A 27090-nucleotide genomic window follows, 5' to 3' on the forward strand; every position below is an offset into this window, starting at 1 on the left:
GGGGGGCGGGTGGGACAGAGCCTTTCCTCCTCCGGGGTCTTTGTGTAGAATAGGGGTTCTTGGGCGACAGGCACACTGCAGGTTGGGGTGGCTTTTTAGCTTTTTGCAGGGGTGCAGGGTGGGGGGTGTTTTCTTGTTACCTGGGGGGTGGGTGGTTGGGAAGTTCGTTGTTTGTGTGTTCTGTGTTCAAGGCGACTTTATTCTGTATCTGGACTGCTTTTTATGGTCATGCTCATTGGTGGGGGGTTTGGGCTTTTTCGGGTGGTATGGGGGGTAGCGGGTTGAGATTTGTTTCGTGGAACGTTAATGGTCTGGGAGATCGTATCAAACGAAGTGTGATGTTGAAATGTATACAACGTTTATCTCCTGACATTGTTTTCCTACAGGAGACTCATTTGATAGGCAATGTTTGTCATGCAATGAATAGGTGGGGCTATCGCCTCGTAGCGCATTCGGGGTTTACCTCGGGTTCCAGGGGTGTGGGTATCCTTGTCCGGGCTTCCCTCCCCCTGGCTATTGATGATGTTATTCAGGATGACCGGGGGCGGTATGCTGTTCTTGTGGGTCGATATGAAGGCCGTGCCCTCTCCTTATTAACTGTTTATGTGCCCCCCGGCTTGCAGACTTCTACCTTTTCAGATTTGGGCCGTGTCTTGTTGGACCTCCCTGATAGTACTCTCTTTCTGGCTGGTGATTTTAACTTGGTAGTCTCCGGTCTCCACGATCGCCATCCCCCTAGGGATACCCCTGTGGCTCAGCAGTGGTTGGGTGGATTTTTGGATACCTTTGGCCTGGTGGATTGCTGGAGGCTTTTGCATCTTACGCAGCTTCAGTACACCTTTCACTCTGGGGCCCATGGGAGTCTGTCTCGGCTGGATTATTTCCTGATGCCTGCGGCTCAGTCCCCAGCGGTGCGTGAGATTGTGCACCTGCCCAGGGGTATCTCTGACCACTCTCCGCTCTGGCTTCGTTTTGAGGTTGGGGTGGAGGCAGTGGGCCGGGTGGCCCCCATTAATCCGTGGTACCTCACCTCCCCCGAGACCCGCACCCTTTTGCTTAAGTCCTTGGACTCGTATTTTCTGGATAACGAGGGGTCGGTTTCCTCTGCTGTGTCCCTATGGGAGGCCTTTAAGACCGTGATTCGTGGGCAGGCCCTCTCCCTTATTGTTGAGGCTAAGAGAGCGAGAAATAGAGAGGTGGTTGATCTTGAGGGGGAGATTTCTGCATTGGAGGAGGGTTTGGAATCTGGTGTCACGCCTGAGAAGCTCCATGCCCTGGGTCTGAAACAATTTGCTTATAAGTCCATGGTCACAGATGCCGCCAAAGTGATGTTTCGGGAGCAACAGGGTCGTTTGTATGATGTGGGTGACAAAGCGGGTAAATTGCTGGCATGGCTGGATAAGAAGGAGAGAGCTAATCGTGTGGTACCCGTGATTCAGTCTGCGAGTGGTGTGAGTGTAACGGACCCGATTGGAATAGTTGACCGGTTTGCCGATTATTTCCGTGTGGTGTATACCCCTGTGTCTGTGAGGGATGTGGTTGACTCTCGCCTTTTGTTGCGTGATATAGCCCTGCCCATTGTTTCCGATTTAGACCGTGTGGCGTTGGACTCCCCCTTTACGGTTGATGAGATAGCTACCGCCATCCGTTCCCTCCGTTCGGGCAAAGCATTGGGCCCGAACGGGTTGCCAATCAAATTGTATAAGTTCCGTCCAGATAGGGTGGCTCCGTATCTTCGCGCCATGTTTCTGGAGTCCCGGGAACGGCGTATTCTCCCTTATGATCAGAGACTGGCCACAATAGTTGTCATCCCCAAGGAGGGTAAACCACGTGATCTTTGTTCCTCCTATAGGCCCATATCCCTGCTAAATGTTGAACCCAAGGTATTGGGGAAACTCCTGGCATCCCGTCTCTTGACGGTCATTAGTGACTTGGTCCATCCGGATCAATCTGGATTTATCCCGCATCGCAACACGGCTCTGAACCTGCGTCATCTTCACGGCGCGGTCGCGGGGGCGGGGCTTTTGACGGAGCCGGCCATTTTGGCATCGTTGGATGCCTCCATGGCCTTCGACACGGTGGAGTGGCCTTATCTTTGGGCGGCTCTTGAGAAATTTGGTTTTGGGCCTGAGTTCATTGGTTGGGTCCAGTTACTGTACGCGGAACCTCTGGCGCAAGTAGTGGTGAATGGTAGGGTCTCGGCTCCTTTCACCCTTGGGAGGGGTACCCGTCAGGGATGCCCCTTGTCTCCGTTACTGTTTGCGCTCGCCATGGAACCGTTGGCTGCTTGGCTTCGGTGGGAACCTTCCCTCAAGGGGATCCGCTGGTCTCCGGACTTTGAGGACCGCGTTTCGCTTTACGCGGACGATATCCTTTTATATCTCACCTCCCCGCGTAAATCTCTGTCTGTTCTGTTTGACGTTCTTGCTTCCTTTGGAGCCAATTCGGGCCTTGTTATTAACTGGACCAAGTCCTGTGTATATGTTCTTTCGGGGTTTTTGCCCCCCTTGCCGAGCAGGCTCCCTATTCAGGTGGTCCACTCGGGTTTCAAGTATCTAGGGATTTTTATTACGTTGGACCCGACGCTCCGCTTTGAGCGTAATCTCCTCCCACCGTTGCTTAGATTGCGCCAGGATGTGGCCCGTTGGCGTAAGCTTCCTCTGTCTCCTCTGGGCAGGGCGGCTCTGTTTAAAATGATGTCCTTGCCGCGATTCCTTTACGCGCTCCAAAACTCCTATGACGCTATTCCTAAGACCTATTTCCAAGAGATTGAGAGTCTTCAACGGCAATTGATATGGGATGGGCGTCCGCGTATCGCGCTCGCAAAGCTCACCATCCCTTGGTATGACGGGGGCATGGCGCTCCCCGATATCAAGCGATATTACTGGGCTTCCCAGTTGTCTGCCATTAATCACGTGATGTTTTCCCCGGGTCGTAATCCTGCATTCGAGATGGACAGATTCCAGCTCCCGGGTGGGGACTTTACTAGAGCACTTTATTCTCGATTGGCCGGGCGCCATCTTGTGGGCCCATCCAAGATCGCAGTATCTGTATGGCGAGCTGCGAATGTGAGTTTGGGGTGGGAGGATCGCTTGACGTTGGCGACACCGCTTTATCCCTCGGAACGTTTGGGCGGACTTTGGTCTTCCAAGGGTTTCGACCGCTGGGATATGATTGGGATTTGTAAGGTGGGTGATGTGTGCTCGAACGGTTGTGTGAAGTCGTTCCAGGCCCTCCAGGCGGAATATGGTTTGAGTGGTAGAGAATTTTTTCGCTACCTGCAGGTCCGGCACACCCTCGCCTCAGTGTTGGTTTCTGATGAGACCCTGCCTGAATCTTCCCCCCTCGAGGACCGTGTCCTTGATGGGCATCTTCCCGATAGTACTATTTCTCTGATTTACAAGAAATTGATCAATAATCGGGCGGACTTATTGGTCCGACTTCGGGAGGCTTGGGTTGGCGATGGGATGGAACTGGACGACGAGGATTGGCAGTCGGCACTCTCTTCTCCCAAGGAGGTGGCCATTCCTGCCCGTCTCCGTTTGGTTCAACTTAAGATTCTTCATCGAGTTTATGTCACGGGTCCGCGTATGGTGACGATGGGCTTTTCTTCGGATGGGCTATGTAAGCGTGGTTGTGGTTTGAGTGCGACCTTTTTACATATCCTTTGGGAGTGCCCGGTTGTAGCGGCTTACTGGACTGCTGTGCTTGAGGTGATGACTGCTGTGACTGGTGTTGCCCTGAGGCCGGAGCCACGACGATGTCTGTTGAATGTGTGGGAGCCCACTGACTACTCTGTGGCCCAGACCAGATGGGCTACCCTGGGATACATGATTGCGAAGCGGGATATTGCGCAACTCTGGGGCGCTTCCAGGCCCCCTGAGGTCTCGAAGTGGGAGGACAACATGGACTGGTCCATGTTTCGTGAGAAGACGGTTTATGTGGCCAGGGGCAGACCCAGGGCGTGGACGAAGGTTTGGGGCCAGTGGAATGATTATCGTGGGGATATTTGCACCCCTCCCCTTGTAGGCACTGCTGAGATTGTCCTATCTCCCTAGACGTGCGTTCCCGGAACCTTCCCATACGGGTTTTTTCTTTTTTCTATATTTCCGGTTCTCCCCGCTGCTCCCCTCCCCCCCTCCCGACTTGATTGGAGCCTCCGGGCTCTGGGTGTGTTCTCCTGATCTTGGACCGTCCCCTCCGTTCTTTGGGCTGACCTTAAGTATCGTGTATTCGCCTTTTAGTGTTTGGTTTTTTTTTGTAAAATAAAAATTCAAGTTGCTCTGTGATTTATGTAGAGTAATGCTTTGTGCTCGAGCTGTACCTGACCGCAGGTGTACACTTCTATTTCATGCATTGTGCCTTGTTATTAGCGGCCAGCCCGTGCGGTTGTAGGCCCATTCTTGTACTTTTCTATGCTTGCTCCAATAAAGGTTTTTGAAAAAAAAAAAAAAAAACTTTCGTGGAAGTTTACTATTTTTTGGTATTCAAAAACTACGAGTTTAATTTTACTAATAGTAATTTTAGGGCTGCAGAGGCCTATCATTTTATGTGCAGAGCCTCCCCATGAATACCAAATAAATGTACACAACATTATAAGCCCTAAGTCATTTATTGCCCTGATGAACAGATATGTAGAAACAATCTTACCCCTTTTTAATATAGACATATTTACATAACATCTTCAGAATGGCAGGCAAAGAATTTAGATCTGGCCCATATAGATTTCTATTAATTTTACACATAGGACCTGTGCATACAACAAGATATGCACAGAGTAACCTCTTCAAACACTAGCATCTTCTCCCATGAGGCACCACCGCTTATGTTGTTGTTTTCAAGCGTGAAACAGCACACAACTTGTATGGGTGAGGATGCATTATTGCTCCATAAACACTGTCGAGTTTGGCAGCCGTCACCCCCTCGGGAAGCTGAAACGTAAAGGTCCGGAGCAGGCTGGTGAAGAAGATGAAGAGTTCTATCCGTGCCAGCTTTTCCCCCAAACACACGCGATGCCCTGTGAGAGTGAAAACAAGGGTATACAGTTAGCTTGACCCACAGTTTAAAAAACAGAAGACCTATTGTAACCAAATTGCTACCTGCTGAAAAAGGCAAGAACGCCTCCCTTGTGACAAATTTCCCTTCCGGGTCGAGGAAATGGCTTGGGTTGAATTGATGGGGAGTCTCCCAGTAATCAGAGTCATACAGAACAGAGGTTAGGTTGTTTAAAATGACAGTGCCCTGTAAAGAAAGACATATGTTTATCAGCTGAATCCTACTCTCAGGAGATTTCATGACATCATCCTACTAAATTGGTGTTCTCTTTGGTAAACTCATATCCACATTAAACCCTTCATATATATCTCTTTCCCGCTTTACTTATTTTCTTTGTGACTTTCTCCCATACTATCATGTTGATAAAACAGGGAAGACTGTGGATATTAAGCGACTTTGTCTGTAAGTTACTCTACATCTCAAACTCCCTGGGTTATTTAAAAGTTGAGGCCTATCTCAACCCTCAGAAATGGTAATAAATAGTATGTTACATATGACACATAAACATGCATAATACAATATATATTTTCAATGAAGAAAACTGAAGGTTAAAGTGACGTGATAGTTGCACAGTATAATAGTATCTTACTTTATATTAAAAACCTTAGATATTCACTTAAAAATACAGTTTAAGGTAAGTTATAGTTAAATGAAAATATCAGTTCAGACATAACATTTTAAAGTAACAAAACAACTAACATTCACCAGTGATAGCTATCTCATGTCATTATAACACGTGCCCTAAAGTAACTATAACTCACTCAGTTGCCACGCACAGTGTTGTTGTCAATGATGACATTTCCAATGCCATTAGGGAGGCAGTCATTGAACTTGTCATGAGTGATGTAATATGTGAGAAAAATGTGTGAGGGTACAAGCCATGCATGGCAAGTGTGTGTGTGTGTTCAGTTAGAGATACATTCACCTAACTTTAACATCCCTTTAACCTTTGGCTATTTTAGTGAAGTTCTTTTTTTCAGTGAATTTCTAAGTTTTAAAAAAATGGAAAGTAAGAAATTAATAAAATTTCTAAGTAAAATGTCGCTTAAAACCTTTGTTTTTTCCAGTTACATTTTTTTTTAGAGTAAAGTAAGATGGTCACAGTCATGCGTTGGCAGAAGGTCTGGCTTCTGACCACGGTTTCCAGCCAACCCACCACCCGAAAACCTGCCATGGAAGGCCTTCGTTGTATTTGGCCTCGTTTTGGGCACTCAACCCTGCTCTTTTTATTGTATTACTCTACAGATCTGTGGATCCACTACAAAGCTTCAACAGGCCACGCCGGGACCTACAGTGGATTTATGGAGCCCCCAAAAACATTTTAAAAAATGTGGCCCTGGAAAGCTCCTCTGGGATTCCCCCCTCACATGACCCAGGTGTTAGGATAACCCTACTTTGCCCTCCTATATGTTACTTGATTTTGTGTGACTCGGGGACCGAGCACCAAAGTCCTAAGCTGGCAGCCGCAACTTTTCCTTTAAGTTGCGGCCAGCCAATCACAATGCATACTTAAGCATGTCGATCCACAGTGGTGGATCCAAGGTGGAACAGCTGTGTGAAATATATATATATATATATATATTTAGAGCATTAATTTCTCAAAAACTACTGAACGGATTTGTAGCAAATCAAAAATCAAGAACTAGTTATTTCATTCAGCCATTTTTGCAGTATCCCTGTTCACTTTTCCTATGGAAAATTACATGGGAAAAATATGTTTTAGGACCATTTGTTTTTCTCAGCTCCGTTGATATATCACCCTGAAACTTTTCAGTATGAAGCTGAGGTGGGTGAGACTTTCTTTGGAAAGTTTCTTTAAGATTCGTCATACAGCCTCAATGTTGTAAGCAAAGCAAAAGAATCCTGTTTCCAAGGAAATGTGGTACTAACCACAACTACACAGTGGTAGCTGCCTTTTGGTAACACACACACACGCACATACACACACACTCACTTAAGCATACAAACACAAGACAGTGTGTGTATCGCTGTAAAATTTTTAAGGTGCTATCCTTGGAAATGGGTGCAAGTGCACATGAAATAATTGCAAATGGGCTGGTATTAAAACATTACATTGATTTTGAAAGGTCTGGGATCATAGTACTGAGTTTGTGAAATGTAAACTCATGCCCAGGAAGGGTCTTTGTGTCAAGATTAGATAGAGAGTAAGCCAACTGAGCAAAAAATATGCACTTTACTCTTTCTTCAAGATGCACATGGAGGTAGATCATTAAGTGCTATTTGTGTATCACATGCTGGGCATCTTTTACATCTACTCAACCTTTTCAATCTGGTAGCCTTGAACAGGGGCCTGCTTCACACACACTCGTGGTACGCCCACAGCTGAAATGCTGCTGTAACGTTGAATCTCATGGATCACAGCATTGGTGTATGGAAGCTTTTCCCGATCTGCATACGAGATCACAGAGGAGGATCCAAAAACAGCATCCAGTTCCTTTTGGACTCTGTCTGAAGAGAAACTTTCATGTTTCAGGCCACACAGAAAGCAGGAGGTTTGCAGAAAACACAAAACCAGTGGTATCAGATAACAAAGACCCACGGAGGTAAGTCAATAGTTAATTCCTGTCCATGCAGACCACCTAAATCTGAAGATTTTGTGAACATTTATTTGTCGTCCTGATTAAACCTTATGCAATACATAAGGAAGAATTGAACCATTGAGGGAAACAATTTTGTTAAATGTCATTGTACCAACTGAAGAAGTTGCATTGATAGGGAATATTCTTCACTTTATGCAGGAAATACCAAATATGGAGAAGAACCCATAAATGGACATCCTCCACCATAAACATGCTTTGGCCCACACCTGCATTGGGATTACTGAGCAATGTGAATTTTGTACACATGGCAGCGTCCATGTTTGTCTAGTGTTTTTGTGAAGACTATAATGCTAGCTGAATACACTAGCTAAAAGCTACCTCCTACTTATGTAATCTTTTAAGATCTTCGGGAGGAATTTGCCCTCAAGTAGCAACAAAGAACTGGTCGTGCCCTGCTCGACTTGGAAAACCTTTTGTTAGCTACTCTCATGTAACCTTTCTCTGGAAATTGCAACTATGCAATTGGCAACTCTTTGTTTTGTGCCATACTAAATTAAACAAATCTTAGGGAAACTGATCCTAATCAATGCAAAAATGCATAATCATGTTTTTAACTATTCTTATGTAGACTGCACTGCTGCAGCTTGTAATGCTTTTATATAAAACAATGTGACACGTACTCAGTTATATTTGTGCAATATAAAAATGCAAAGACCACATGAATAATAAATATGCCATTTTTGTATCCTCCTCCGGATTTAGCATTTCCTCCTAAAATTAAAGGAATTTTCAATGCTAAATCAGGCTTCTAGGCTGTTAATTCTGTGTCTTACTGCAAAGGAAATACAGCGGGAAGGAAGCTAGCACTCTGACTAGAGTATCAATTCACTGCCAGATAATAAATTAGAATAGCGCAATTTGTGTGTCACCGCTGGTGGTGTGAAATTACCACTGGTTGTGTGCACCATCAACTGCACATACCATTTAGGGTCAAAAGAAAGCCAAGAATATAACAATATTTGCTTTGCTGGCATTGTTTCAACCTCAATATGGATGGGGTAAAAACTATTACCAGCTAAAAAGATGTAAAGTACATGGCCAGGTGTAGCAACAGAAAATACTACTACTACTACTACTACAAAGTTGTCACATAGGTATTGGGGCTTGCATCTATTCAACACTTCGAGGAACAGCAACGGGTGCTAGCTTATTTTGTACTGTATGACAGGTGAATTATTTGGAGGCAAATATTATTTTCATGCATTTTCTGTGGTAGCACAGTTTTGCAAAGAGAAGTATTACACCGCCATAGGACATGACTGAATATCGCGGTCTTATGTGAAGATGATTAATCTTTAATAAAAACATAAGGGCATTGACCACTTGGCTTTTCCTGTTCTCTGTTAGGACAGCCTTAGGTACTGGATGCAGGAAGTGGAATTTCTATTTCTACTAGTGGGCGTCCATTTGACAGGAAGTAGTGTTGCATGTTTTAGCACACTTGCTGCTGCCAGTGTGGGTCTTTGCTAGAAGACAGGATCCATGGCTTGGGCAGCTAGACTGCAAATAAAACGGAAAAGCCATCTTTTAAAAGTCTATCTAGACCAGTAACATTTCCTGGGTCTTGGACTTAGTATTGTTTAAAGATGAGACACCTTACATTTGTCTCTAGTCCAGGAGGTGCTGGATCTGTCTAGTTTTATTGTGTATATTTTTTATTTAGTTCTAAGTGAATTCAGGTACTGTTTCTTTTTAAAAAAAAAAGTAAAAACAGTGATTTATGAAGTTATATTGGTCCTTTGCTGAGTTCCTAAACTTTCCATATCTCTGAGTAAACAGTGAACTGCCTCACTACTCTTGGTGTCAAGAACTAAAGGTGTGTACTTGATGCTCAGTTTGAGTTAAGTTTGCCACCTGACCGTTGTTTAACCTGCGAGACCAGTATTTTAATGTCCAGGTCGGTACATAAATAGCACAGTTGCCAAAAGCTGGGATTTGTTTCCCATATCAGTACATACTATAAACAGTAATTATAACAAGAACACACTTTAAAAAATGTGTTCTAGAGCCGCCGTAACAAGCTCTAACTGATAAGTAAAGTAAAATAAGGCAGAAAAGCTAAGTTGAAAATGAATATAGGCAACTACGCACAAAGATCTATTTAAGTATCTGATCCGAGCCTTTGCAGAATGCTAAAACATGAACAAATGGCTGGTATTTTTACCTCGGAAAGTTTGCAACCCTACTTGAGTTCAGTGGTCCAGTGGTAAGATGGCCCCAGGATACCAGAGGAATTGCAACAACTGGAGCGCAGTTACCCCTATTACCCACTCACCCAGAAAAAAAAACAGCCCTGCCTCTGTCCAAATCCCAAGTACTTTCTGATCTGGTAAAACAAACCCCAACATCTGCACTGTTGTTTCCCAATCACAAAAGAGGGGTAGCACATCAAGCAAAGTGTGCCACCAACAGCACCGATGGTACGAAGAACCATAAGGTGCTTTGGATTCTCTACTCTTAAGATAGCTGCACATCCTAAAATAATGACACAACAGCATCTGAAGTGGGTTGGTGAGCATTGCTGGTTTCAGTGAGAAAACAAGCAGTTTAGCTACAGGTGTTCCACATGATGTATTTTTCTAGGTTTCACCAGGTGCTTGTTAAGTCTATCGTTAATATAAATCTTGAAAACGGCTTACATCCCGCCCTTGCTTTTCATTGTTCCTGTGCTTGCCACTTACTTTCCCTCCATTTCTATTGGCTGTAGCATACTATTTCCTTCGAGCAGCACACTCACCAGTTCCCCCGGGGCTGAAGCAGGGACCCATTCTAGTGCTCCCTTATTAGCAACTCGTGAAGCACCAACTTTTTTCATGTTCTCATGCGGTGTGCTGATTTAAAACAGCATCATAATGGCCTGGACTTTAGGTTTTGCCAGCACAGCTCTTAGGCTGTGCTTCTTTGGTTTTTCCTTTGCCCTTTATGTAATCTCCCCATAGCTGCACCCATTTCAAGCCTACTTGTCAGATGCATTTTTTCCTTGTCCTTCCAGCTTTACAGTACCACCAGTAACAGCACAATACATTGCCTTTCTAAATAAACAAGTCATAACACTCTAAGAGTTTCAGTAACTTATATTGCACAACTGCTCACCAAGCTACAACTTGCAACAAAAAACAGCTTATTATTAATCACATAGGCGAAACCTATTACATTTACAGGTGTTTGTTTATTGTGCTGCTGGGCATCCCCCCAATTATCCGTCTTATCCCTCCCAGTGGTCAATTACAGCATTGTATGGGGTTTGCGGTCTGTAATTCGGGTTTATCTGGTAAGTTAGTATGGCAAATTTTGGCTCATGCATGAATAGTTGCTCTTTGGCACCTGAGAAGTGTGATTATCCTGCTAGGTGGTTAAAGAGCTACTCCTGTGCCACACACACACCATGCAAATGAAGGGCACTTTGCAGCACATGTGCACTGAGTGTGTGCACATGCAGGTGAGCTGCAATGTGTTTGTGATTATACACCAGGACTGGAATCAACTAGAAACTGTAGCAGAGTTCCAGACCAGGGGTTATGATCTGTGAGTAGCAAGGAGTTGTGGGGTGTTTGAGACTCTGTTCACTTGTGTGAGAGGTGCTTGATAATGACAGTAAACACAACCGGTTGCACACATGATGCTGGTTTCAATGACCCGTGCGGAGGCGCTGATTGATGGGAGAAGCTAATCAGTGGGCACTGGGCAAGGATTTTCAAGAGTAAATAAATGGACATCCTTGTTACTCAATGTCATATTCAATATCTGGGCCACCCCATTATGAAAATCAAACCATCAAGGCATACAAGCATAGGAAGAGGACACAGATTAGGAACAATTGCTGCTGTTTCAAGAGTAAGACTCATCCATTGTTAAATAAGCTCCCAACATGTCATCTGCCATGGCCTCAAAGAAAAGTACTCTTACAACCAATCTAGTGGAAAAACAAATCATTATAGTTCTCAACAGCACTCTCACACTCCTCACAGAACAGCAGTCACACAATACCTTAAGCACACACACGGCTGATGTGGAACCCGTGAATATTATAAGAAGCATTCCTACAACGCCTTCATACTAGTAGTCTCACACTATTGGCAGTACTGTCACGTGCATAAGAGTAGCAGTTATACACTGCCTGAACCACAATCACAAGAGACTAGTACCAAAATGGACAGCACTCTCATATTCTTCTGAGCGTAGTAGTCACTTACTATTGACAACATTCTCACTCTCAGGAGGGTAGCAATCTTACACCACCATCACCATTCTCATACTCCTCACAGACTAGCGGGCACACACTACCAGAAGTGCTCTTAAACCCCACAAACCAGCCCAAAAGCTCCTTTGGTTAATAATTGAAAGTGTCTCATCGTTGATTGATCAGTTTGTGTGTGTGGCATTGTGGAGAGGCAAATGGGAGGATGAGTAAATGAGTGGATGAATAGATGCATGAGTGAGTAGATTCAAGTGAGTGAGTGAGTGTAAGGCCAATGTATAATTGTGTGCAATAATGGATGCATACGTGAATGCATGGATGGACGGTCCCAGGTACTGTCAGTTATTAACTATTGGCTTTGCAAGTGCTTGTTCTGTTTTGCAATTCATTAGCCCATCCTAAGCTCTCATGCCCCCTTACTTTATTGATACATCCTTCAAAACTCTCCCTGTTGGCTATACCCAGCTTTTGTCCTGCTGGCTTAAACTCACTTCCTTCCACATGTTTCCTCAGTTTTCTTAGTGTTGTTTCAATGCTACACAATCACTTTTTGACACAATACATGGACTTATTATCTTAGCAAATGTTTTCTGGGGCCTCAATACTATTAGCAGTTTTTCTTTTCTACTATTATCTCCTCAGGAACTTTTTGCCCTGGTCTCTGTAAAGGATGCAGGTCTTGCCTGCGACAGCAAATGCGCTCTTGCTTGTAAGAGATATTGGGCCACATGTATCAAAGTATTTTGCATTTGCAACTGGTGCGAATTGTTAAATTCGCTCGGTTGCGAATGCAAAATGGCCTTTCTGAATGTATGAAAGGCTATGGGATGCGCAATTTAGGTAATCGCAATTTTTAGCGATGACCTAATTTACTGATGTAAATAGTGAATCACAATTTGCAATTCCCTAATGCACATGTAAGAAGCCTTTCCTAAATGCAAACTGTGTTTTTAGGAAACACTATTACTATTGATTTCAATTTGATAGTAAACCAGCAATTTTGGAAAAGGCAAAAAAAAAGCATTTTTCAAAATGCAATGTGCCTCACACATGCCCCTAAGGCATGTTTGTGCCTTACATGTGCACCTCTTTTTTGGGGGGCTTCAGGGGTGCCTTAAACCGCCATGCACTCTTGTCTTTCCATTATCTAATTTGCGATTACCAATTAGGTCATCACAATTTAGGTAATGCAAGACCATTTACACCTATGGGCCTTGAGGCCCTTAGGAAATAATGGAGTTGCAATTACAAATAGCGATTCCCTAATTGTATTTGAGATTTTTTAAGGAATGCTTTTAGGGAATTGCTATTTTCTGTCTGTTTTGTTACATCACATTTAGCGATTACCTATTTGCGATTTGGTAAAAATCGCTAATAGGTAATCGCAAATTGTGAGTTTCATACATGTAGCCCATTGTATATAACAAGGAGCTTGCAACCCACCCATTGCTTAACATTTGTTGGCTTCATTGTCTCTCTTATTTGCTGCCTTCTAATTGGTCATGTGTCCCAGCTTCACTTCCTCTTCTTTTGGCTGGAGCATAAACCAAGTACTGATTGCTTTAGCTTAATTTCTGTCCTTCCACTGGCCATTCAGAGCTCTGTTTTACTGTGCCACACACACTTCAAAGAAGTCCTTTTTTCCTTGGAATGAATGTTGATGGTGACAACAGATTTTACCTGCTTTTATTATGACAACAGATGTTACCTGTTTCCAAATGTATTTTCACTAAGACGTAGACATAGGCAGAATTGTTCTTTTTATGTGATAGATTTTTTTGCCAAATGTAATTTTTTTCTTTTTCACGCTTGGGGCTATTAACTCATTTGCTCCAAATCTTAGGGGTGTTGTGCTAATAAGCATTGGCATAACCAAATAGGTCTCGCCTTTCAGACTATTGATTCTGCTGTTTCCTTTTGCTCATGCTGTTCAGCTTGGGTATGATTTGTAGCCCATGCTGTATAGCCACCTGTACACTGTGCTGAATTGCTAAAAATAATGATAAAAAAAGACTATGGTGCATCCAGCGCTAATGTACTTTTGGAAAAAAGCACATTTGCCCTGGCTGCGTTATAGCACTTTCCTAAATTAATTTTAGCACCACTGTAAATCATCTGTGCTGCTACACAGCATGGCTTCAATGCACAGCTAAATCTTACCTTGGATGTCAGGGTGGGCCACCATGTAGAGAAGGGCCCAATAAAGAGCAGTGGTGGTGGTTTCTGATCCTGCCAAGAAGAGGTCACCCACCACCTGGACTATGCTTTCCTCATCAAATGTAGACTGGGGGTCCCCGTTGGTCTGAAAGGAGAAACATTAAACAAAAATATTTTGATGAGTCAAATGTAAAAGATCATATGCGGATGGTCCTATATAACATATTTTAACATTTCAATAGTACTGCTGTAGTTACTTGATAATTTCTCATGGGGTGGCGTACAGTGGTGTGGAGTGGCGTAAAGTGAAGGAGAGTAGAGTGGAGAAGAGTGGCACAGAGCGGAGTAGAGGGTCTTGGAGTGGCGTAGAGTAGGGTAGAGTGACAGAGAGCGCAGTAACATAGAGTCGAGTGTTAGAGTGTAGAGTGCAGTGGCGTGGAGTGCAGTTGTGTAGAATAGAGGAGAGTGGTGTCGATTGGAGTAGTGTAGAGTGCAGTGGCATACAGTGGTGCACAGTGGAGTAAAGGATGCATAGTGCATGGGGTAGACCGGAGTGGTGTAGAGTGGCATAGATTACAGTGGAGTAGAGTAGAGTTGAGTGAAGTAGAGTGTTGTGGAGTGGCAAAGAGTAGAGTGGCATAGAATAGAGTGGTGTAGAGTTAAGTGGGGTGGACTTAAATAAATGAGGTAGAGTGAAGTGGGGTACAGTATATTGGAGCTAAGTAGAGTGGCATAGAGTAGCATCGAGTGGAGTGTACTGGAGTAGGATAGAGTGGCAGAGCTTCACTGTGTGGAGTTGAGTGGCAAGGCATAGAGTAGAGTAGCAAAGATTGGAGTGCTATAGAGTGGAATTCCATAGAGTGACGTGGAGTGGCATAGAGTAGAGTAGATAAAGTGGAGTGGCATAGAGTACAATGGAGTGGCTTGGAGTGCAGTGGCATACAGTACAGTGGCATTGAGTAGAGTGCAGTGGCTTAGAGTGCAGTGGCATGGAGTACACTGGTGCAGAGTAAAGCAGAATGGCATACAGTTCAGTAGTTTACAGCACAGTGCTGTAGAGTCATGCAGAGTAGAGTGGTGTATAGTGCTCTGGGGTAGAGTGGAGTAGAGTAGAGTGCTGTACAGTAAAGTGGAGTAGATTGGCATAGAGTGAAGTGGAGTACAATGGCTTGGAGTGGTGAAGAATAGAGTGCCTGGAGTAGAATGGCATAGAGTAGAGTGACGTAGAGTGACGTACAGTGAAGTAGGGTAGAGTAGAATGGGATAGAATGCAGTGGCACAGAGAAGAGTGGTGTTCAATGCTGTGACTTAGAATGCAGTGGCATAGAGTGCAGTGGAATCGATTTGAGTGGTGCAAGGTAGAGTGGCGTACAGTGCAATGGTATACAGTGCAGTGGCATAGAGTAGTGCAGAGTAGAATAGCGTATAGTGCACTGGGGTATAGTGCAGTGGAGTAGAGTGCAGTACAGTAAAGTGGGGTTCAGTGGCATTGAGCGGAGTGGAGTACAGTGGCTTGGAGTGGTGTAGAGTAGAGTGGCTTAGAGTGAAGTGGGGTACAGGAGAGTGGAGTAGATTTGAGTGGAGTAGAGTGTCATAGATTGCAGTGGCACACAGTAGAGTGCAATGACATAAGAGTGCAGTGGAGTAGAGTGGCTTGGACTGGAATAGAGATAGTGGCATAGAATAGAGTGACATTGAAATTAGTGGGGTAAAGTGCCCTTGTGTGGGGTGGGGTGGAGTGGTACTGTGTGGAGAGTGGCGTCTCATAGAGTATAGAGGCATAGAGTGGAGTGGGATAGAGTGGGGGTGACATGGAGTGGCACAGATCAGAGTGAAGTGACATAGAGTTGAATGGACCTCCATAGATTGGAGTGGCATAGACTACACTGGCGTACAGTAGAGTGGTACAGAGCACAGTAAAATTGTCTGGAGTGCAGTAGCATGGAGTAGAGTGGTGCAGAGTAAAGTAGAGTGACATTCAATGCATTGGTGTATAGTTGTGTGGCATAGAGTGGTGCAGAGTACAGTACAGTGGCGTATAATGTACTACGGTAGAGTGTAGAGGAGCAGAGTGGTGCAGAGTACAGGTGAGTGGCGGAGACTGCAGTGGCATAGAGTAGAGTGTTGTACAGTACAGTGGCATAGAGTGCAGGGGCATAGAGTTGAGTGGTATAAAGTAGAGTGGCGCAGAGAGCTGTAGCGTCGGCTAGAGTGCAATGGTGTAGAGTGCAGTGGCATAGAGTACAGTGGCATACAGTAGAGTGCTACATAGGCCAGTAGCGTAGAGTGCAGTGGCATAGAGTAGAGTAGAGTGGATTAGAGTACAGTACCTTAGAGTAGAGTAGAGTGGTGCAGAGTAGAGTGGCATGGAGTGCAGTGGAATACAGTGTAGTGGCATAGTATTGTGGACTGGCGTAGAGTGGAGTATAGTGGCGCAGAGTAGAGTTGCATGGAGTGGCGTAAAGTGAAGTGGGGTAGAGTTAAGAAGGCTACAGTACAGTGGCACAATGTAGTGTGTCGTAGACCTTTGACATGAATAAGGTAGGGGTTGCTGCATTTTGGAAAACCCAGCCATGCTCTTCCTCTCATGTCAGGAGTGTGAATTTTGTCAACTGCGCTCACCAACTAGGGATTTATAGACCCTTGCTTAGAATGAGGAAAGTAGAACTACAAGTACCAACATGCTTAGTGCTGTTATCAGTCACCATGATAGCCCACAGGCAGGTTACAGATATGTCTCTGTTCCACCTGTCTTGGAGCTTACTTTCTCTTCAGTCTCTAAAAGTGGTATGTACTTATCCCACTTATGGGATAGTTCGGTTCATACACCGCTATGGAAACAAAATGTAAAAAATGCGCAGCACTCTTTGCCAAAATAAAAAGAATGTAATCATTGTTTATGAGCAGCAAGAGTAGTTTGTCTGGAAAAGTTGCCAAGTTGGAAGGCCCTAGTTATCTGTCTGTTTTTAAGATGCATTCAACACCTACCACTTATGCCAGGGTGTCTATAGGGCCGCACCTTTTGAATCTGCAGCCAGTTCCCCAGACTGCACTGGTGGTGGAATGCTAAATGATGGGCTCACCTGCAGAAAGCTGTGGGGAGCCATTTTACAACGCATACCACTGCCAAGCATTTACATTCACTCACATTGGAAACACCTTCACCATGCAATCTACTACCATTCATACTTTAACCACGCTTTTACTGAAAAATTATGTCACAGCCTAACACTACCACCTACTGCTCAAAAATGATATTTTAATTCTTAATACATTATTAACTATATATATATACATTTTAACAAATTACATTTGTCGTTTACAAGTTTGTTACTATTTTACTATTTTATATTTTTAGGGTAGACCCCTCACAACCTCCCTTTCAATTACCCTTAAAAATAAATAAAACGTGTCACAAAGAGAAACACTGCCACCCACTGTTCAAGTGTGTGGTAAAGTCTTGCATTGTAAAAACTTGCGTGCCAACAGTCTTTACGATGTAAAAAACGTGTGGTAAATGCTAAACAAGGTAAAAACTTCGGAGTAAAGGCTGTTTCCCGCCGCAGTATTCAGCAAAAGTACTGCGGTATACCACAGCTTAATAATCACTAAGATTTTGTGCCCTATTACTTTCAAACTACTGAACCAATTTAGATAAAATAACAAGGACCCTTCCCAGACCATAATCTCGAGTCCTCCTGTCAAATTTAATTAAACTCCGTTTAGCCATTTTGCTGCAACGTCTGAGTAAAAAGTCTATGGAAAATGCATTCATACAAAAGTGTGTTTTGGGACCCCCCTTTTTTCATTGCACCCCCATAACTAATCACCATGATACTTTGTCATTTTCAGCCAATGTATAAAAAGGTATAGCTCTGGAAAGTGTTGTGGAGGTTCGTCAAGCGGTGGCAAAGATATAACCAATGAAAAATCAGAGGAATGCCTATTTCTGAGAATCCTAACTATAACATTTTTTATTTTTTTCACTGATAAAAACAAAGATTAAAGTGATGTTATAGTTCAGTGAAAATCTCAGTTGAAATGCCGTTTTAAACTGAAAAAATCACTGAAATTCACCAGTTAGCTTAAGTAACTTTAACTTGGCATGCACAGTGATGTCGTTAGTAATGTTAACAAAGATATCATAGCACATGTCATGAGTGATGTAATATGTGCACAAGATATAGTTACTTGACTTACTTTTGATTGGGCCTATCTTCACTCAAGTGCTCATGTAAACAGTATACAAACTGGCACTCGGTGACCAGCTGCTAGTATTCATATGGACGTCGAAGCAGCTCTACAATACTAGCTTGAAGGGACATCTGGCAAAGACACCCCACATGGCTCTTTTCCCCTCAAGACTATGCCATTAGAGGAGCTCTGCTACTGCCCTATGCAAAGAAGGCATAAGAGCAGATGTTGGATAATCTAAAAAATATGCTACCCACTATACAGCCATGGGTTGCATAGAGGACATTTCAGGAAATTGTAATGAGAGCTGTCCTGTACCTACGAGAGTCAAAAGCTACTTGTTTATTACAGACATTTGCTTCTTCTAAAACAAGCATATGTTTTTATTATGAATGGGCTGCACATTCTTGCTTACATGTGTGGGCGACTTTATCTACCTCACTCCATCCCAAGAGGAGCACAAAAGTTTTGTTCTATGTCCTTGGGTCTCCCAGTGGCTGAGACAGGTCATCGCTTTTCCAGATCTGTTCACACCACCACCAGTCTATGATGTACAACTTCAGAGAAAAATGGTGCCCCCTAAGAAAATTGTTTGTATGTCTGCTAACAGGGGGAATAAACCAAAGTAAAATACAAGAATTCCCACCTGACCTATATCTTTTCTAAGCTAAGCTCTCAGTGCCTAATAGTTGACCAACAATCACTTCAATATAAAATGTATTTATTTTCATTTGGGACTATTTTTTCATAGTTCATTTTTCAATCTTGTTTGTTTTATCACAGCTGATATAAATACATACATTTCACAATTTGATTCAAGATATATATATATATATATATATATATATATATATATATATATATATATATATATATATATATATATATATATATATATATATATATATGAGGCAGAAGACGTCTTGGCAGCAGTTCAGCAAAAGACGAGACAAACCCAATGATGGTGCAATATTGTTTATTGTAGCCCAAACACCACACCGACCATTACGCGTTTCAGCCCGCGAAGGGCCTTGATCACATGACAAGCGCTGAGCAGGTGAGGTGACCCTTTTAAAGTGCTAGCGTGCTAGTGAATTTGCATAGACATAGAAGATAGACTCATGTCAATTCCTCCATATTGCTGCATACCCCCATATAGGCACAACATACGATGCGAATGCAAACACACAAAAATAACTGTAAAATACAATTAGTGCAAATTGGCTGATAAACCGCATCAGAATGATAGGGCAGTTCAGTTGCTGCATAAATATAACACAGTAAGATACGGGGATAGCAGAAGGTAAGAACATGTAAAAACATGTAAAAAACATCTGAAAACAGGTAAAGACAAGTAAAAGCATGTACAAACTAAATTACATATTTAAACTGTTAAAAATCAAAATAGTCCCACCTAACCCTTTACCAACATTGAATGTTATAAAAATATATACTGCGGCTAGACTCCAAACGGGTATGACGAGTTGTGGGGCCAAGATTGACCTGCCAATCAGATCATATCTTAATAATTATATCCCCCTCCTATACAGGGCATATTCCATTACATGTTGGCCAAACAAAAGTTACCAGCAGGGGGTCACAGAGGCCCATCTGGGCTGTCTTCCTATGTGCAAAATTGCAAAATAAGTCAAATAACTCATACTTGATGCACAATATAAAAAGCACTAATTACGCTAGAATAGACCCAGTGTTAAAAAATACTTTAAAAGTGTCACACTTAATTTCATTATAAACGTGTTTGAAAAGAATTATAAAAAATCAATAAATTGATCCGAAGAGCAGCAGCTTGACATTAATGCAGTTGATATACTTGAATACAGTTAGCAGCAGCAGGAAAATATTCATAAATAGGTGTACATATCCTCACTGGAATTCATACCATTAGGGATCTTACAATCGAACAGTAATATGTGTCTAGTTTCTAACTTTCGTAGGAGTGCCTCACGGTCACCCCCTCTCCTTAATGGAGGAACTGTGTCGATTAAGAAATATTTTAACCCCTCCGGGTTCTTGTTGTGGACCTCCTCAAAGTGCCTCGCAACAGGGTACGCGGTGTCACCGTTGGTAATGGCTCTGAGGTGCGGAAGTATCCTTTTGTGTGCAGGTAACTTAGTGCTGCCTACATACCGTAGGCCACAAGGACACTCCAGCACATACACCGCGTACTCTGTTTTGCAAGTTAACTTAGCTTGTATGTGCACTGGTTGGTCATTAAAAGGGATCAAGTATTCACTCCTGCTAACGCCATTCTTACATGCCTTGCAAGTGGCACACTTAATGAATCCCTTACTACCAGCTAGCCAATCACCTGATGATCTAATCTCAGGGCTGCTTGAAACCAGGCTGTCGCGCATGGATTTCGCCTTCCTGAATGTGATGTTAGGAGGGGTGCGTAGTTGTTCTCCTAATATTTGATCACTTGCTATTAGGGACCAATTGCTACGTACTATTCTCCGAATAGCCTGATGTTGTCTGCTATATGTCAGGATCAGCCTAGTTTCGTCCTGCACTACAGGGGATGTGTGTGCTGGAGGAGTTGTTAAAGATACAGCTCCCATAGAATTGGCTCGGCACATGGCACTGTCTATGATCTCCAAATGATAACCCCGTCTGAGGAATCTAGCTTTGCAATCATTCTGGGCCATCCTACAATCCAAGTCTGAACTGCAGATCCTTCTAATACGCAGCATCTCACCATACGGGATGCTGCGTATTAGAGGTGCCGGGTGATGACTGGAAGCGTGGAGCACAGCATTTCCCGCAGTTGGCTTTCTGAAAAGTCTAGTGTGCAATTCCAAGTTATGAATGTAAGTCTCTACATCCAAAAAAACAAATGGAGGAACAACTCATCTGGCTAGTGAAGCCCAAATTAAGAGAATTGTTATTTAGGTCATTAACAAATACCGAAGCCTCTTCATCACTACCATTCCAGATTATTAGAAGGTCGTCAATGTAGCGAAGCCATTTGACGACTTTGGTAGCCAGTATTTGTGTAAAGAGAGGTGGTAGGACCTGCTCCTCCCAGTAGCCCATATGAAGACAGGCATAACTGGGAGAGAAGCAGGCCCCCATAGCCACCCCTCTCATTTGATGAAAGACCTGCATGGAAAACAAGAAGAAATTGTTACACAAACAAAGCTCAATCATTTCAAGTACCATTGTAGTATGGTCCTTAAAACACGATGGCCTGTTACCCAAAATATTTAATACTGCATTAAGTCCATCCCTGTGGTGGATTGATGTATATAGGGAGGAAACATCTAATGTAATCAGCATATAACCTGGTTTCCAAACAACATCCTTCAATTTGTGCAAAAGGTCACCAGTGTCCAATATGAAAGATGGCAGTTGTTTAACAAAGTCTTGGAGAAAGAAGTCCACATATTTACTTACATTCTCCAGAATGCCATTGCGTGCCGATATAATGGGCCGCCCTGGTGGCTTGCTGCTGTTTTTATGTACCTTCGGGATGAAGTATGCCACCGGCATAACAGGATTTAGTGTTCTAAGGAACTTGTACTCATCCATAGACAAGAGACCAAGGCTGCGCCATGCCATTAGTTTACCATAAATCACATTCCATGCCTGTTTGACTTCACTCATGTTGACTCTCTTGTAGCAGTCTCTATCTTGCAATTGGCCCAAAGCTTCTTCCATGTAGAGTTTCCTGGGCCACAGCACCACATTGCCACCCTTATCCGATTGGCGAATGATAATGTTGGTATTACTCTGTAGTTTTTTAATCAGTTGGTGGTATGCGGCGTCTCGATAGTGTTTCTTGCTACATTCTTTGATTTGTTTTGAAAAAAGTTTTTTCAATTCCAAAGGGATTTTGTCCTGGAATAGATCGATGTTGTCTTTCAACATGAGGGGGCAGGAAATGGATTTTGGTTTAAAAGGTGTCGCAAACATTACTCTATTGATCCCCGTGTCCGTGCAAACTGCCTTTACCATTGACTCAGCCTCAATCTGGGCAACAAGTTGTGATAGATCTGAGTTTGTAGGCGGTGGGGGAGCGGAGGCCATTGTCGGATCTTGAGCTGCCAGTAAAACTTTCTTAGTCTGTTGTTTTGACGCATAGTGCTTGCGCAACTTCAACTTTCTGGCAAATTTATAGAAGTCTATTCGAGTGGTCGCATAATCAAAATTGTTAGGGGGGCTATAGGAAAGACCTAAAGCCAGGATATCAAGTTCTTTCTTTGTTAGTTGGGTGTCCGTCAAGTTGATCACTGTTTTGGAATCTGAGTTCTCGCAATCTAGCGGCCTTTCCAGTGTTTCTTCTTCTTCTGAACTTGATTGCTGCCGCTGCTTTCGTTGCTTGTAGCAGCAGCGCCTTGCCCTGCGCTTACGGTTGTTGTTTTGTTTGCACTGGCATTTCGGACACCTGAAAGCAGGCTCTGCTTTCTGTCCTGCCGAATTGCATCTAGTTCCTGAGCCAATGTGAATTTGCGAAACCCCAAACGACTAGACCTTACTTGCTCGTTGTCAGACTCGCTGCCAGCATTAGAACTAGCACCCGAGGACGGCCCAGGTTCTTCTGTGCTGTTATGGCTACCCACTGGTGGAGCCATTGCGTTACTACTTGAGACTTTGATCTTGTCGTACTTTTTGGCGAAGGTAAAGATCTGGCCGTGTTGGTAATCTAACCTATCTCGCTGAAATTTATAGGTTTTGCGTTTCTTAATGATGGCCTCTACGCGTTGTAAACGAAACTCCATCTCATCTCTGTACTTTGTTATCAAAGTGCTTGGAGGGAGTTCGTCGATTTGCCCACTGATAATTTCTATTTTCCTTTGAAGGGCAATACGATCACTCTTTGCATATTGCACTAGGATCTCCACCAAACGTCTGGAATGCTCCAGGTTAGCCTGTGCCCAATCCGATAACATTTGTGGATCGGGGTTCTCATACGAGGGGGCCAGCATGACCCTAAGCCCTCTGGGAATACGTCCGACTTCTAAATACCTCGTCAGGGAGCGGTGCTCCCCCCACTTTGCCTGTTCTGATTTTTTCACTTTCTCCAGTTTTTTAAACAGCTCCCTAAGTTCGGGCTGTTTTTCCTGCTGCTGACTGCTGCTAACCACTGCAGCGGCGTCTTCCCCAGCTGGGGAATCTGCAAACATGTCAAGCGCCGCTTCTTCGCGGCTCCTCAGCGTGTCGGTCGACATGGTGTTGAAAATAGAATGGGCTTACCAGTTCTTGAAATAGGACCCGGCCAGATACAAATGTCCCTGACTCGAACCCCGCACACTCCACACAGGACACTCGGCGGTATCCCCCAACCAGAAACCAGCAAAGCGGCAGTTGCATCCTGTCCTCAGTCAGCCGACCGACGACCCGGAACTACACCGCAGCACTTCCTCGTTACCTTCGGGGAGCTTCCAATATCCCGGGGCAGGCAGCTACTCCGAGCTAGGAGCAAACAGTAGATTCCGGAACGAAATCACAGCTTCATGCCGCGAGCCCAAATCGTGGAGGGGTTACGCCACTTCAGGGAAGCAGTCCTGAAGATATTTTAGGCAGAAGACGTCTTGGCAGCAGTTCAGCAAAAGACGAGACGAACCCAATGATGGTGCAATATTGTTTATTGTTGCCCAAACACCACACCGACCATTACGCGTTTCAGCCCGCGAAGGGCCTTGATCACATGACAAGCGCTGAGCAGGTGAGGTGACCCTTTTAAAGTACTAGCGTGCTAGTGAATTTGCATAGACATAGAAGATAGACTCATGTCAATTCCTCCATATTGCTGCATACCCCCCATATATATATATATATAAATATATTTAATATAACATAACCTACTGGCGGTTGCCAGTAGGTAGTTATAGTTAGGACCTCTTTTCCATAGGAAATCCGCAACATTCTATTCCCAATAACTTTGGGGCCGATTGACGAATCTTCGTGAAATTATCCTGAAAGTTTTACGGTGATTCTTCAAGTGGGGGCCGAGAAAAAAGGGGGGTCCGAAAACGTGTTTTCCCCTTGCAATTTCCCATAGGAACCTTTAGCCGCAGCTACAGCCCGAACTGCTGAACGAAATTACACCAAATTTGGCAAAAAGGTAGCCCTTGGTTCAGAGTCGTCCCTTTTTGTTAAATGGTGTAAATCCATTCAGTAGTTGCTGAGAAAATCAAAAGTAAAATCATATATATATCTATGGCAGGATCCGCGCACCCTCCCAATGACAAGCTGTATGCTAATTGGCTGTCAACACTCCAAACCAGGAAGTGTTGGCAGTCATCTTGTGCCTCGGTAGAACTGAGGCACAAGAAACCTGAGAAAAAAATGTGAAAAACATGAAAAGGGGGCAGGGTAGAAACACCCTGACCCCTTAGGCCTGCTTAGAGGGTCTAAAAAAATGTTTTTTTTAAAAAAATTGGCAAAATCGGTGCAGGGTGAGCGGATCCTGCCGATTAAAAAAAATAAAGGGCAATCTCCAGCGCATTGTTGCTAATTAGCCCCTGGTGGGACCAAATCCCGGGGGCAATATGTACGTTGTAATGGGGGCCCAGAGGGGCCCGCAGCCCGGGGATCGCCACCCCCGGGGCTTTATCAAATTCGGTGCTGGGGGCTCACAGCATTTAAAAAACCTTTGAAATTCACTGAAAAAACCATAGGTTTCAGGCACGTTATAGTTAGGAATGAGCATTTAAAAAACCTTAGAAATTCACTGAAAAAAACATAGGTTTCAGGGGCGTTATAGTTAGCTGGACATTTCACTTGTACAAAATCATTGAAATTACCCCGTTCTAGTTAGTTCAGCTAACTATAACTTGCGCGCCCACAATGCAATGCTAATGACGTCGCATATTACATCACTCATGACATGGTCAGTGACATCACTCATGACATCACTGATGACATCTCAAATGACATCACTGATTACATCGTCCAGTGAATGTGAGTTTATTTGAAAATGAAATGTTTTATATTTGTAAATCTAAAGGCTCGTGGAAGAATAAATGGGTAAATAAGTGTCTAAATGGATGTTTTTGTGTGTAAAATTGATTGTGTAACTGACTGATTAAGTGTATCTTAGTGAATACCCGGGTTAGCGATTAATGTTTAAATATGGAAATGTCTGTATCGGTCTCTCACTTTGTGTATAAGTGGCTGCATGGGTTAGTGAGTAGCTATATGAGTGTCTCACCTATGTTTTTTTCAGTGAATATATATATATATATATATTTAATTCCAAAAAGCACCCTTCTGTTTATTGAAGCGAACAAACGCACGGGCACAAACTCCTCTTAGTTTGCAGTACAGAAATTTTAATACCTCTCTCATCTCAATGTCAATACACATTTCGGTCAACACATGACCTTGATTACATAAAGAAACGCCTTACGGTAAACTGATTTAAACAACCCACATTGTGTCACATGGCATCGTTTAAAGAGGACATAGTAGACAGACTTAGTTGCAATTCAATTTCAATTCAATTTTATTAAATATGTTTTGGAACTCCGCGGAGATCCACATATTATACAATTACAAAAGACAATGAAAAATTTTGACCGTATAAAACAACTCATACAGACAGTAATTATACAAAAGTAATTTACCATTCTATTAATAAAGTTCTAAGAAACATTTAAAAAAATTAAAAATTTTGTTACAAAAAATTCCATTCGGGGGGCTAATAATAGCATCCAACAGAGCTGTTGCAGAAAAAATACCAAACTGAATACAAGCCGGTTTTATCCAGAGGCGCCGGTAAGTCAATAATGCAGGACAAGCTAACAGGGCATGTTTGGAGTCTTGAATTGCTAGGTTACAGAAATTACATACATTGGATATTCCGTACCATTTGGCCAACAACTTGTTCAGGGGGAGCAAGTCCTGCCTGAGAAGTAGCCAAAAGCGGCGTAAGCCATGCGGGATGTTCCATGACAGATAGGGTTGTATCTGTCTGATTGAATAGGAATCAACAACTTGAGTGGCCCCCTTTTTTTGTGTTGTTAAATTCCGATCCCTCTCGTAGCTTAGCTTCCATGTAGCTTGTTTTAGTTGTAATTTCAATTGATTCATGGAAAGCTCTAAGATGGAAGCTTCCTCCAACTCCAAGAGAGTGATAGCTTTCCTATAGTTCTTTATTAGGATCGAGTATGCATTTAGGGGGCCCATCAACTCTTTTGTAATAAGAGATCTGAGAGTGGATGGCTTTCCTTTAATCAGACTAATGACCCAGCGAATCACTCCTGCAAGTCCCTGAGCCCAGCTACTCCTAAGGCCGAGTTCTAGACGCAGGGTTGCAGAGCTACAACTATTATTAACCGAGGTTAAATTTCTCAGTAGGGAGCCCTCCACTGTGTCTAAAAAGCCCCATTCCGCTAGGTCAATTAATTCTACCCCGTAGAGCAGAGTCGGGGGAACTTTTGCCCGAAAGGCCTCCAACAGATGAACGAAGTGTCTCTGACCTGTTGATTTATACAGAGTTCTTAGGCCTTTACCCTGTGACTTTGCTTTTCGAGAACTGCTTTCAATGTGTAATTTATTACTTAAATTACTAGTGACTACCATACCTAGAAAGACGTACGATTTTACTCTTTCTAATTTCTGACCTCCCAATTCCCAACTAATGTGGTCCAGTTTTAGTTTGTTTCGTCCCTCCAAGCACATTATCTTACTTTTAGAAATATTTATTTTCAAAAAGTGCTCTTCAGAGAAGATGTGTAGTGCATGCAGACGGTTATTAAGACCCTTGGGGGAGAGGTCTAATATTAAAATATCGTCTGCATACATTAGGCAGGGGATGTGTCTTTCGCCTAAACGTGGAGCAATTCCTACACATGTTGATAGAGTAAGGGGAAGGTCACTAACATAAAGGGAAAATAGGAG

The 27090-nt window shown here is 43.4% G+C and overlaps 1 protein-coding gene across 1 annotated transcript in view; it reads right to left on the reverse strand.

The window, feature by feature from the left end:
• Positions 1 to 4625: 4625 nt before the first annotated feature.
• LOC144792919 (cytochrome P450 2J2-like) overlaps positions 4626 to 27090 on the reverse strand; it is a 62120-nt gene continuing 39655 nt past the window's right edge. The window contains exons 6-9 of the mRNA XM_078668121.1: positions 14035 to 14176; positions 7337 to 7524; positions 5100 to 5241; positions 4626 to 5017 (exon numbers count right to left, since the gene is read on the reverse strand). Of these exons, the coding sequence (XP_078524247.1) occupies positions 4824 to 5017; positions 5100 to 5241; positions 7337 to 7524; positions 14035 to 14176 (666 nt within the window). The 3' untranslated portion in view covers positions 4626 to 4823. The remainder of the gene's footprint in view (positions 5018 to 5099; positions 5242 to 7336; positions 7525 to 14034; positions 14177 to 27090) is intronic.

The sequence above is a fragment of the Lissotriton helveticus genome, chromosome 11 (assembly GCF_964261635.1).
Source record: "Lissotriton helveticus chromosome 11, aLisHel1.1, whole genome shotgun sequence".
NCBI lineage: Eukaryota > Metazoa > Chordata > Amphibia > Caudata > Salamandridae > Lissotriton > Lissotriton helveticus.